The sequence below is a fragment of the Syngnathus typhle genome, linkage group LG2 (assembly GCF_033458585.1).
Source record: "Syngnathus typhle isolate RoL2023-S1 ecotype Sweden linkage group LG2, RoL_Styp_1.0, whole genome shotgun sequence".
NCBI classification, from domain to species: domain Eukaryota; kingdom Metazoa; phylum Chordata; class Actinopteri; order Syngnathiformes; family Syngnathidae; genus Syngnathus; species Syngnathus typhle.
Genome location: NC_083739.1, coordinates 3,602,724 through 3,615,338, shown reverse-complemented (window position 1 = coordinate 3,615,338; position 12,615 = coordinate 3,602,724). Strand labels below are relative to the sequence as shown.

Here is a 12,615-nt window from a genome sequence, read left to right as displayed (position 1 = left end):
CTCTCCTGCTTCTGTTTACAGCCTTGAATATCCGACATATCTTGGTCTCTCAAACACCAGTCGGACCTGCTCCCATCTGAAAGGTAAGAAGCAACATCCTTGACTTCATCTCGATGTATCCGTCACTTTATTAGGCACACCTACTCAATCTGACGAGCTACAATACATGGTGTACCCCAAATTTGGCACTTTTATGAATTTATTAATGATCAATTTTGTCTGTCAGAGAAGAATTAATTCCACAGAATATTTATTAATTTGTTACACCGGTGTTGAATTGTATTGCATTATAGTTTTTTTTTTTCTAAAAAAAGAAATTGCTCCAATGACTAAAGCGGGTATCCAAAATATTAGAAACACCATATTTGTTAATTTGCTGTTTGTACCGGTGGTGAATTGTATTGCATCATACTAGACGTTTCTTCTAAAAATAGCTCCTCCAGCAGGTATCCAAAATATTGGAAACACCTCTACCTAGGATGCAGTGCAAACTTTTAAAAAAAATTGACATTGTCAACCAAAAGACTTTGCAGCGAGGAGGAAATATTTGTAGCTTCCAAAACAAGCTTAGTGCTCTTCATTGTCAAAGAGCTGCTATTATTTAAGAATGGAAGAAACGTGTTTTGTGTCATAACTTCTCCATCATCACTTGGGAGTCCTCTCTGCAATGCGAGTCGAGTTTCCATAGCAGCTGAAAGCCACTTTGACGAAAACCATGAATGAGTCGAAATATAAAGAACAGGAACCCGTCAGCTGACTTTTTTTGTACTTTCACAAGCAGCCACATGACGCATCACAGCCACACTGGAGCGATGCCAGGTGAAGAGCAGCTAACAATAGCAGCTTGTGTTCATAGTCTTGCAAACTGCCGCCTCTTCCCCAAGTAAAATAAATAAACACGCATGGAAGGCTTTTTTTTTTTTTCTCAAAAATGCATGACGCAACAATCTACCTGTTCGGCTTCCCCGGCAACTTGATGTTTGTAAACAAATGACGGCTCATGTTGCACACTCCAAAAAAAAATTGGAGGTTACATGAAGCATTTTTTTTTCCATTGAGAAGTTTTTTCTTTTCCGTCCTCCTCTCATGACGTCATCCTCTTATTACGTCACGAGCCACTTCAACAAGACTCACCTCTGGGTCTTAAAAAAACGACTACCGTAATTTTAGGACTACAAGTCGCGTTTTTTTTCATAGTTTTTTTTACTTATACTCAGGAGCGACTTATATACATATATATGGTTGTTGTTTTTTTCACTTTTTTGGGCATTTTATGGCTGGTGAGACTTATACTCCGGTGCGACTTATAGTCCGAAAATTACGGTATAATAACAGGAACTGCATAAAAATAAAATATATGACAAAATAAGAATGTTCCCCTAACTCAGGGGTGTCAAACTCGTTTTCCTCAATTTGTCTTCGCGGGCCACATAAAATGATGTGGCGGACCGTATCTGGCCCCTGGGCCTTGGGTTTGACACCTGTCAGGTTTATTTCAATGACTGAATAACTATTAAGAGAAGAGCAACAGCAAACAAACCACAAGTGAGACAGAATATTAAGCCTTTTCTCGCGAGGAGAACGATAGAGAGGAAACTCGGTTACAATCTCCATCAATTCTGAGTTCTCCCTCCACGTGCTCCTCTATTTAATGTTTTGGTTGCCCTGGTTACAGAGGCGTTGCTACACTAAAGGGAGGGGCGATTGTGTCTGTAGCAACGCTGATTAGCTAAGGAATGTAGTGTGGTGTGAATTAGCACTTCATTGTCGGCCCGTGACCCCTGCAGAGTTTGTCCATCTGTTCTTCTACAGTTGTCATGGCCGAGTCGTCCGCGAGCAAGATCAGATAACTCCTGTGGAACAATGCAACTAAACCTTGGCTAGACTTTATCTACTTAGTAAATTAACACGCAATAACAATGAGTGACTTGTCCGAAACCCTTGAACAAGACTTGAGTAAATATGGGATAACTCGTACGCAACCACGTCAAACTGTGTTTACCTCTTACAGGAACAAAAACACACAGATAACATAAGGACAGGAAGGACACATATGGCTGACAGAGATCAAAAGTCACTCAAGAGAAAGAACCTAGATGAAAGGAAAGCCATAAACTCATCAATGACAAGGCTTTACTTCAATGATTCCAACAAATGGTGTAAAGAAAAAATCCAAAAACCCAATAGAACCGGCGCTGAAAAGAAACACGTTAGATAAGTGAATTAGCATGACATGCCATCTAATCGCATGCCAGATAGAAGATGAAAAAAACAAGGAAATGTGGCTGGCTCCTTTGGTTTTCGAGGTTTCAGTCATCATTTCCCTTGTGGCTGCAGCTGTGCAGCTCTCAGTGCATGTTAATGGACCTAATGCAAATACTAAATGCGCTACAAACAAAAGGAATCCCATCAAACATTCACGGCAAAACATAAAGGGCAAGGTCAAAGTTGGTATGATTACTATCAACTTTATTTGCCGAGCTCCGCCTCCTCGAGGTAACACCTGCACCTCTGCACGTGAGGTATTTGCTGCGTTTCCTCCCTCTCTTAATGTAAGCTCGCTGAAATGTCAAAAAGATTTCAAATAGTGTTGGCTTGTGAGTGAACAATTCGTTCAAAAAGAACGAATCTTTTCAGTGAACGAGAGTTAACGAATCACTTCCTAAAGTGATGCCCATTGAAGCTGGTGCTACCTCGCCGTAAAACAAAACGAAGAAGAAAATCAGCCAGCGAGCGTTAGATGGAGGAGGGACTTTACGAGTCAGTGACGTAACTTGTGTGGTTTGCATTTCCAGTTCATCGCGAGAACGGATCAGTCAGGGAACGAATCCGGACTTTGCGGACGAGTCAATGAGTGAAATGCCTTCTTGTGCATCAACGGATTAGTCAGTGAAGGTGTTGCGTCTCCCTCCTGGCGTGAACTATATGAAGTCAGAATGTCGAAATGCGATTTGCCAAGGAAAGAAAGAACAACTCACTGAAACAACACTTCTTTAATGCACGGCTAACTTATATACATGAAGGGATGCAACAACGGGGAGATGATGCTTCTCTTTGGGTGATCTTGATTTTATAACACTTGTAGTAGTTTTTAAATAGCAAAAATTGGACATTTGGTTAACTGTGTGACGTTACAGCAACAGGTGAGGGCGGGTGTGGCACTTTTCACTTTCAGTTCAGCTTTGGCCATCATTTTTCTCTAATGAACTGAGGTGTTTTTAGGTACGCTTGAAAATGGCGACGTACCTAAAGGAGTGTCCGTGTGACATCACAGATCAAACAGAAAGTGGGGGTGAGGGCGGGTGTGGCACTTTTCACTTTCAATTAAGCTTTGGCCATGATTTTTCCCTGGCGTAAATAAAGGTTGACCATTCGCTTGTGAGTTACTCCATCAAACCATATTCATTCCGGGTATTGAGAGCCAGGCTTCCTTAGTGGAGTTGTTGGTCCTCTGGGCTCTCACCCCCAGCAACACGGGTTTCAAGTTTGGTGGGGCCCAAAAAAATTATTACGCCCTGCATTTGACCCATCCCCATGTGATCGAGGCCTCCGTAGTGGAGTGGTTAGTCCTCTGGGCTCTCACCCCAGCGACACAGGTTTGAATCTGGGTGTGGCCGAAAAAATAAACTTGCAACACTAGTGGCTCGTGCCCCATATAACTAACCATAGTGTTTTTTTCCGTGTATAGTGCGCAAAATTTAACTAATTTATTGTCCTCAAATCTGGGGTGCGCATTATACATGGGTACAAAATTTTTTTTAATTTTTTTTTTTTTTTTTTTAAGTCCCAATGCTCGTCACACACGTAGGGAGGCAATGGGTCCCATTCTTATAGTCTTTGGTATGGTCTTAACTAGGCTGGATGTAATTTTTTTTGTTGGCGTTGATTTCTCCGACTGCCCGTAAACCAGTGCTTCTCAATTATTTTCTGTTACGCCCCCCCCCTAGCAAGAAGAAAACTATTCGCGCCCCCCCCTCCCCACCGTGACTATCCTAACTTGTCTTGTAAGTCGTAAAATGTTGCACTGTCGCAAACGTCACAGAAGTAACAATGAGAGCGCCACTGCCCCCTGCTGTAGTAAACGCGCAATTACACTTTATTCTAGTACTGCCAAAAAAAAAGCCTGTTCCCCAGGGTCACACGCGCCCCCCCCAGGAATAGCACCGCGCCCCCCAAGGTGATCGAGCAAGCGTCTGATACGAGAGTGTCTGAAGTGAACAGCAGAGAAGAAAGGCAAAGTGTTGTGAAATAAAATGCACAGAACGGATGCGCAAGACACGTCAGCTATATAAAGAGCGAGAGTTGTTTTCTTCCTATTAGTTTCAATTCACAGTTTAATTAGCAGTTTCAATCAGCAAATAACAAAATGCGTATTACAGGTAATATTTTATTTCACAACACTTTGCCTTGTTCCTTTGGTCTCTGCTGTTCATCCTAAAACACAAAGGCGCTCGCTCTTTAAGCAATGCGACAGTGAACGCCCGGCGCGCTGCGGTTGCGCGACCACACCAAATTAAGCTCCCTGCGCAGTGCGCACTGAGGTCCACTTAAATTTTAGATCAGGACTTTAAAAATATCTTCTAAATTTCAGCGACGGCTCTGTCACCGCAAACCGGATATCATACGGAGGCCGCCATTACAGATGCCCAGAACGGATGCGCAAGACACGTCAGCTATATAAAGAGCGAGAGTTCAGTTCTCTACCTAAATCCGTATTACAGGTAATATTTTATTTCACAACACTTTGCCTTGTTCCTTTCTTCTCTGCTGTTCACTTCAAACACGCTCCATGCGACCGCAATGCTCTCGTATCAGACGCGGTGGTGCGTTTACGGGCAGTCGGAGAAATCAACGGCAACAAAAAAAATGACATCCAGCCTAGTTAAGACCATACCAAAGACTAAAAATGGGACCCATTGCCTCCCTGCGTGTGTGACGATCATTGGGACTTAAAAAAAAAAAAAAAATTGTACATGGGTACAAGCTTTTTTCCAGCATCAGCATGCCATTTTTAGGGGTGCGTACTACACACGGGGGCGCACTATACACGGAAAAAAACGGCACACCTCCCCAAAGCTTAGGGTTAGGTTAAGAGCTAGGGTTAGGTTTAGAGCTAGTGTTAGGGTTAGAGCTGTGGCTAGGGTTAGGGTTAGAGCTAGGGTTAGGGTAAGGCTTAGAGCTAACCCTAAGAGTGCGAGTACGAGTCGAGAAAATGGCGAGCTAACCCTAGCACTAACCCAGGGGTCGGGAACCTATGGCTCGCGAGCCAGATGTGGCTCTTTTGATGATTGCATATGGCTCGCAGATAAAATAAAATATTGGCGAGTATGCTAAAACGTTCATGCTGGATGTAGCCAATGAATTTTTTCATGATCTTCCGAACAAAGCGTCCTGTACTTTTGCGCTACGCTTACTGTCTGCTGTATGCACACTGGCTCCGTTTTGCTCCTCTTATTTATTGTGTTATCTGTTTATTTATTATTTATTCAACATTCTTATTATTTAATGTTTGTGCCTTCTTGTTTTTGTATTGTGTCGTTTACTTGTATGTCTATCGTGTAATATGTCTCGTCACCGTGGGATAGAGAAAATGTCATTTCGATTTCTTTGTCTGTCTTGACATGTGAAGAGATTGACAATAAAGCGGACTTTGAAGACAAGATAATCAAACGGATACAAGACATGCCTCTGTCGGCAAGAACTGTTCTGTAATGATGAGTGTTATAACAACATTATTTAAAAGAATAAATTCGAGAGGCTTATTATACTGACATTTAGTTGAATTCACTTTTAAAATATATGATATGGCTCTCACTGAAATAAATTTCCCAATTTTTTGCTTTCATGGCTCTCTTAGTCAAAAAGGTTCCCGACCCCTGCTCGGGGTCTGCTAACCCTAACCCTAACCCTAACCCTAACCCTAGCCCAAACCCTAAACCTAGCTCTAACCCTAATCCTAACCCTAACCCTCTAATCCTAACGCTAGCTCTAGTTCTAACCCTAGCTCTAACTCTTACCTTAACCCTAGCTCTAACGCTAACCCTAGCCCCAGCTCTAACCCAAACACTAGCTCTAAACCTAACCTTAGCTCTAAACCCAACCCTAAGCTTCAGGGAGGTGGATGGTTAAATGGGGAAATACACGATCAACTGTGTTGCAAATTTATTTTTTAGGCTGGACCCAGACTCAAACCCATGTCGCTGGAGTGAAAGCCCAGAAGACAAACCACCACACTACAGAAGCCTCGATCACATGGGGATGGGTCAAATGTAGGGGTGTAAATGGCGGGTTTTTTCACGCTACGATATAATATCGATATAAAGAACTACGATACGATATTTGCCGATATCTTAAAGCCTGCTGCGATTCATTCACGATATGTCGCGATATAGTGCTCTACGATCGATTTTTTTTTTTTTAATAAATAAAATATAGCAGCAGCCCAGGAGCCGCGTACTAGTTGTCGCCTCCCCTTTCACGCGCGTGCTCTGCTCACAACACAACAACGCCGGGCGCACTGCTCCCGGAGAGAGGAAGCAAGCAACAATGAACTGGATTTCAAAATAAAGTGGCGTCTAATGTCCGAGGTCAAACACGGCGATATAAATCGATGTTTACCTTTAGCATCGATGCCAATAAATCGTAGAGCATTATATCGATTAATCGATGCGTATCGATGTATCGTTACACCCCTAGTCAAATGCAGGGCATAATAATTTTTTTAGGCCCCACCAAAATTGAAACCTGTGTTGCTGGGGGTGAGATCCCAGAGGACCAACAACTCCACTAAGGAAGCCTGGCTCTCAATACCCGGAATGAATATGGTATGATGGAGTAGCTCACAAGCGAATGGAAAGCTACGGACCAGTGACGTGTCAGAAATATTTAGGGTTAGGGTTATATGGTAGTATGGTAAGGTAATATGAATAAATGATACATTTATGATAAATATATAAATACGATTAAATAAAATGATTTTTTTTAGTAGGGTTTTTGGGAGTTTTTCGTAGCTCTTTTGGGGGGCTTAAGATCAGGGGATGCTTTGAGAATAATTGACAATGATATATATATATATGTGTCTTTGGTGACATTAGGTACTGTAAATCTCTGCCGTTTACAAGCTTCTACCCAGCGAAAACATTTCTCTCGGTTCTTCCACGGCTTTTTGATTGGCTGTTTGATCTGTGACATCACACGGACACTGACTTTGCATGTCCCCGAAGTTGCAGCTGAGAGGTGAGCATCTGGATCATCTCATCGCACCGTGCCCTTGACGTGGCTTCTGTGCACGGCGCGATTCCGTCTCTGGCGCTCCGCCACAGATGAGTTGAGGCCCTGCGTGAGCGCCGGGAGGGCAATGGCGGTCCTGGGGGAGGACAAAAACACAATTCCTAACTAGAACGTAGACTGGAGGCAGATGGCAAGACCAAAACAGTCGCTGATTCTTTTTCAGGCTTCCACTTGACTAAAATAGTACCTGACTTGTCTACAAAAGTATTTAAGAGATATTTTTAAACACCAAAGTGTTTTTTTTTTCCACACTTGGATATGGAAAGGTGCATTGAAGTGTTTGAAGTCAAATATAGTCAAGTAGGGCTGCAATTAATGATCATTTTGATAATCAAGTAACGTCATCTATTTTGTTGATTCATCAAATAATTGTATTTAAAAAGAAAACAAGTTTTAATTCCTATCCCTTCATTCAAACACACATGTAAGGACAAATAAAATGAGAATCACTTACGTTTTTTCTGTTTTCAGATCCAGTTTCGGAAATGTGTTGTCAGAGAATTTGCTGCAAAAAAATCGCTTCGATTGGAAATTTACCATTTCCACGTCACGGCTAACACAGCGACGCTTTCTGATACCTTACCAAATATCATCCGCAAGGAAGGCTTTGGTCAGGTTGTAGTTTTCGGGGGTGATTCTCTTGTTGAGCACAATATCTTTCAGCAACTCCTTGTAGCGCACAATCTGGAAGACGCACAAATGTTGCCGTGAGTTGAGACACACAATGCATGGCAAAGGCTTTGAAATGTGAGCCTCACTTGCTGGGACTGTAAACGGTTGGTGTTGTACAACTGACGGATGATGAGCTCACATTCCCTCAGGGTGGACGCACGCGGTGGATTAGACAGACCGTTGTGGACTTGTAGAGGCTGCAGCGAGTTGCCGAGCCCCCCTGAATACCCGCGATTTGCTCTGTAGGGTCCGTGAACCTCGGCATAGTCTCCCATGTTTCTAATCAACAATAACATTCTCATGTTAGTTCACTTCGATTTCACATAACAGGAAACTTGGGGACATATTCACCTTCGCATTTGAACGCCAGGTCCAACACCTACTTGGCTTTGCTTGGGTGCATCCATAATCATCTGGTACTTTAATTCTGCAACATTCAAATAAAAAGAGATCAGGGTTCGTTTCAGAGAAATGAGAGACCTGTTTAGTGAAATGACCCCGGCGGTCAGATGTCCACCTCCAACAGAGAAAATCACTTACCTCATCAATACAATTCATGGCAAAAGAAAAGTAGTTCAAGGCAACCAAATAAAACGCTAAATTGCCCTCTGCTCAGACGCCTGTTACCAGGGTGACAGTCCACTGTTAGGGATGTCGGGCTGTGTTGTGTGACGTCATGAGGGGAGGCGCGGCGCGGCGCGGCAGTTCAATACAGAAAGTGACTGAAACAACAGCTGTCGTCTTGGGTCTGATTCATATCAATACATATATCACGCACAAACATCCACCTCTTTTTATGCCGCGTTCTAGTGACGTCGGATTGACGAGGACGCCCCTTGTTTTTGTCAACAAAGAACTGACGTGCGGTTAAATTAAAGTTAGTTAAAGGCTGACACAAAGATCAGAGTACGCGGTCTTTTATACAGACAAACACGAAATCAACGCATCTGTGGCGATATGGTTGTTTTCGTCAACAAAGAATTGACGTGCGGTTAACGACACAAAGTACAAGGTGTTCTATACAGACAAACACGAAAAAAAAAAAACAAACGCATCCATGGCGATATGGTTCGTCAATTGTGGACATTTAGATTAATTGTTGTTCGTTCTGATTTTATTAAATCGATTTTGAGATTTAAACCCCTTAATTCCGATTTTTTTGAGTCATTAAACGCCTCCTAACTATACACTAAATTAATATGACATAAGTCTGTAGTATTTTGAACCCAGGCAAAACAAAATGACATCAATAAATGGATATTTAAAAATCACCACATCATCTCCATTCCTTTAACTTTATTCATGTTGCAACAGTAAGGGTTATATTACACACAGGGACATTGAGATAGTGTCTTGCCATATGTGACAATGTGAAAATGCCTTGCTGCAAGTTCAGCAGAAAGCCTTTTGGAAAAACAGACAATATTAAATGGTGTGGTACTGTTCCCCTCCGCACCCGCAGATCCATAAATACAATGACGGCAATAACTTAATTTACAATTCCTATGAGTGACACTAAACACAAATAAATGACAACATTCGGGCATGGTTTTTACACACAGACTCAAAACTTTTGGACTCTTTGCAGGAGAGCGCAAACCTTCACGATGGTTACACTTCATTTTAGCTTCATGGGAATGCTTTGAACGGCAGCCGCGATAATAGCAGCTTGTCAACATCCTGCTCAAGAACATCACAGCAGAATACAATACATGAGCCCCCCCCCCCCCCCCCCCGCCATAAAGTTACCTTAATGCATGCAAGCATTCTCTTCATGGTGACCAGAGTTGCGAATAATCGGGATGGCCAGTAGCAATGATTATAGGGGGGAGAAAAAAAATAATTTGCCCTCACTGGTGTATATTGACTGAGCAGGGCTGGGATGAGCCGAAAATAGGAATGCACAACTCAATCATTTGACACATGCTCGTGGAAAGAAATATACCCAATATATATTTTCATATCACAAAAGGCCTCTGGAGGAGGAAAAAGCTTTCATTCTGGTCATCTTTGTAAACTGTCGTGAGCTTTTTGAATTATGAACATCTTTATAACTTAAAAATCACAATATTAATGTTGTATGTTTACAATAAATTGCAAGTTTCAATTTCATGCACTTCATTGTCGGCCCGTGACCCCCGCAGAGTTTGTCCATCCGTTCTTCTTCAGTTGTTGGCCGAGCCGTTCTCGAGTGTGATCAGATAACTTGAATTGCCGCTTTTCCTGTGGAACAATGCAACTAAACCTTGGCTAGACTTTATCTACTTAGTAAATTAACAGTCAATAACAATGAGTGACTTGTCCGAAACACTTGAACAAGACTTGAGTAAATATGGGATAACTTGTACGCAACCACTTCAAACTGTGTTTACCTCTTACAGGAACAAAAACACACAGATAACATAAGGACAGGAAGGACACATATGGCTGACAGAGATCAAAAGTCACTCAAGAGAAAGAACCTAGATGAAAGGAAAGCCATAAACTCATAAATGACAAGGCTTTACTTAAATTATTCCAACAACACCTGTGCCCTAACTAAAACCATATCTTTTCACAGATAATAAAATAATTTTTTCAAAATTTCGAGGCAGCATCAAGGCCAAATAAAGCGCACACGGCAAGCGGCAACCCACAGACAACTTGTTGAAAAATAAAGATTTCAAATCTATTTGGTCTAGACGGGAGCTAAATTTAGCAGAAGCCTCGAAAGCTCCTCGGATTTACCGGCAACACTGAATTATTTTCACTCATTAGCAGCGTAAAACTGAAGATTACTTTCACATTGTTCCGCAGAGGAACAGCTGACTATCTTTCATCTTACTCATCTGCCCATTTCTGTTCCTACCGTGACTATTCCCAAGCGGGAACTATAAAATCATATTTGGATGTTGTGGAAGAACTTTGGCTGTGTTCCTTCCAAAGATTTCAGCAATGCATGAGCCAAGCCAGAGTTTGGAGGTGTGAGCACACCAACACACTTAAAGAGTTATCTAGTGAAGATTAAGGCTGGATGAGGCGTTAACATGTCGAGTTATAATCAGCGACTCAAGAGTTCAGCGAGGTGGAGAGAAAGAGGGGGGGGGGGGGGGTGCAAATCTGAACAATAAAAATAAAGTCATAGTACCGTATTTTCCGCCCTATAAGGCGCACCTAAAAACCTAAAATTTTCTCAAAAACCAACAGTGCGCCTTATAGTCCGGTGCGCCTTATATATGGACCAAATTCCTAAATTTAAACTGGCCCAAAGCATTGTGTCATGAAATCAATCATAAGTGGCCCGCTGAAGACTATGAATCATGACTCAAAAAGACTATGGATCATTATTTTATGATTATAAAGTCATTTGTTCCGTCTGAAGTTGAAATAAAAAAGATAAAATGGAGAATGATTTGATTTGGATTAAAAATCGGACATGATGCATTAATGGTGCGCCTTATAGTCCGGTGCGCCTTATATAAGGATAAAGTTTTAAAATGGGCCATTCATTGAAGGTGCGCCTTATAGTCCGGTGCGCCTTATAGGCCGGAAAATACGGTACATCAAAATATTTTCAATACTCACTAGCTAGTAAAAATAGCCAAGTGCAAGATGCTCGGTTTTAGCAGCTGCTGCTAATACGAAAGCACGCTCACTTTGTCACAAAGTCCCGCACGGGATCATAAAAGGGATTCAAAGCCTCCGATGAAAGACATTTCAAATGTCACCCCATGTGCTCGCATTCATCTCCCATCAAGCCGGGCAGACTTTTTGGCGCGGGACTATGAAACGTGGAAAAGGCGAGGCCACTTTGACTTTACATTGTTGTCATCATATCCGTGTTGTCTGGAACGACGAGTCATCGGACCTCGGCTGGCGCCTCCGGCCGGTTCTCTTATCATCGTAGCAGGCACAGCTGAGGTCACATGAGAGAGAGTGCGGATGAGTTTCAGCTAGCATGACGCTATGTAGCGGAAAATGCTAACTTTGATCACACACAGCAGGCGGGTGTAACATTCCACTCCTTCCCCGTTTTCTTTCAGTATAAAAGCGTACTGTCTCATAACCAGTCCAGACCTGACCTCCGACCACCTTCATGTCCTGATTCCCTCATCCAGGCTCAGCATCACCGCGAGACTTCAATGATGGAGCGCGTCCAGCACATCACCAAGTCGGCCATGCGCCGCGCGTCCCAAATCGAGGTGACTCCCCAGGCCAAGAGGAACCTGCAGGAGCTCTTCATCAACTTCACCCTCCTCCTCATCTGCTTGCTTCTCATCTACATCATCGTCCTGCTGAGTAGCTGACGTGTGGAACGGGCGACCTTTACACTTCACTCATCCACTTCATGTGTGACTGCACGTCTCCCTACAGCTACTCCAAGCCCGACTTGGTGTACAGTGTATTTCAGTTGAAGAATGAGTAAGCCACAGTATGCACCACCTATCTGCAGTGTAGAGTTGGAAAGCTTGCACAATTACAATATGTGCAATGTGTCACGATAACTTTAAAAAAAAAAAAAGAAAAAAAAAAGTGAAACTCACAGCTACTTTGGACTTCTATCGGTTGGTTTTTGTCACAGTCCCGTCCTGAGAAGGAAAGATGAAATGGTCACTTGATGCACGCTCTTAAATAAAAAGTAACAATGGCGTCACAGAGAACATCATTTGCCGT

At 42.6% G+C, this 12,615-nt stretch overlaps 2 protein-coding genes across 4 annotated transcripts; one reads left to right on the top strand and one right to left on the bottom strand.

The window, feature by feature from the left end:
* pln (phospholamban) lies at positions 1 to 12,602 on the top strand. 3 transcript variants are annotated; one of them, XM_061298591.1, is made up of 2 exons: positions 1 to 83; positions 11,985 to 12,602. In XM_061298591.1, exon 2 carries the CDS (start codon positions 12,084 to 12,086, stop codon positions 12,246 to 12,248), a length of 165 nt encoding a protein of 54 aa, XP_061154575.1. In that variant the 5' UTR covers positions 1 to 83; positions 11,985 to 12,083; the 3' UTR covers positions 12,249 to 12,602. The 3 variants fall into 3 exon arrangements, with proteins under 3 accessions (XP_061154575.1, XP_061154566.1, XP_061154556.1); XM_061298582.1 differs by having other exon boundaries at positions 3 to 83; positions 12,060 to 12,602; XM_061298572.1 differs by lacking the exon at positions 1 to 83 and adding an exon at positions 4,537 to 4,721 and having other exon boundaries at positions 12,060 to 12,602.
* Positions 6,836 to 8,629, bottom strand: LOC133167705 (coiled-coil domain-containing protein 74A-like). Its single transcript, XM_061298558.1, has 5 exons — positions 8,503 to 8,629; positions 8,314 to 8,389; positions 8,049 to 8,241; positions 7,874 to 7,974; positions 6,836 to 7,366 (listed from the first exon to the last, which is right to left on the bottom strand). Exons 2-5 carry the CDS (start codon positions 8,373 to 8,375, stop codon positions 7,255 to 7,257), a joined length of 468 nt encoding a protein of 155 aa, XP_061154542.1. The 5' UTR covers positions 8,376 to 8,389; positions 8,503 to 8,629; the 3' UTR covers positions 6,836 to 7,254.
* Positions 12,603 to 12,615: the final 13 nt, after the last annotated feature.

Bases quoted from the DNA above. Each gene is read 5' to 3' on its own strand.
- pln (XM_061298572.1), top strand. From the start codon at position 4,656: ATGCGCAAGACACGTCAGCTATATAAAGAGCGAGAGTTCAGTTCTCTA. The intron at 4,722-12,059 runs GTAATATTTTAT...TCCCTCATCCAG, and splicing joins TACCTAAATCCGTATTACAG to GCTCAGCATCACCGCGAGAC.
- LOC133167705 (XM_061298558.1), bottom strand. From the start codon at position 8,375: ATGATTATGGATGCACCCAAGCAAAGCCAAGTAGGTGTTGGACCTGGC. The intron at 8,242-8,313 runs GTGAATATGTCC...ATTGTTGATTAG, and splicing joins CCTGGCGTTCAAATGCGAAG to AAACATGGGAGACTATGCCG. The intron at 7,975-8,048 runs GTGAGGCTCACA...TGCGTCTTCCAG, and splicing joins ACCGTTTACAGTCCCAGCAA to ATTGTGCGCTACAAGGAGTT.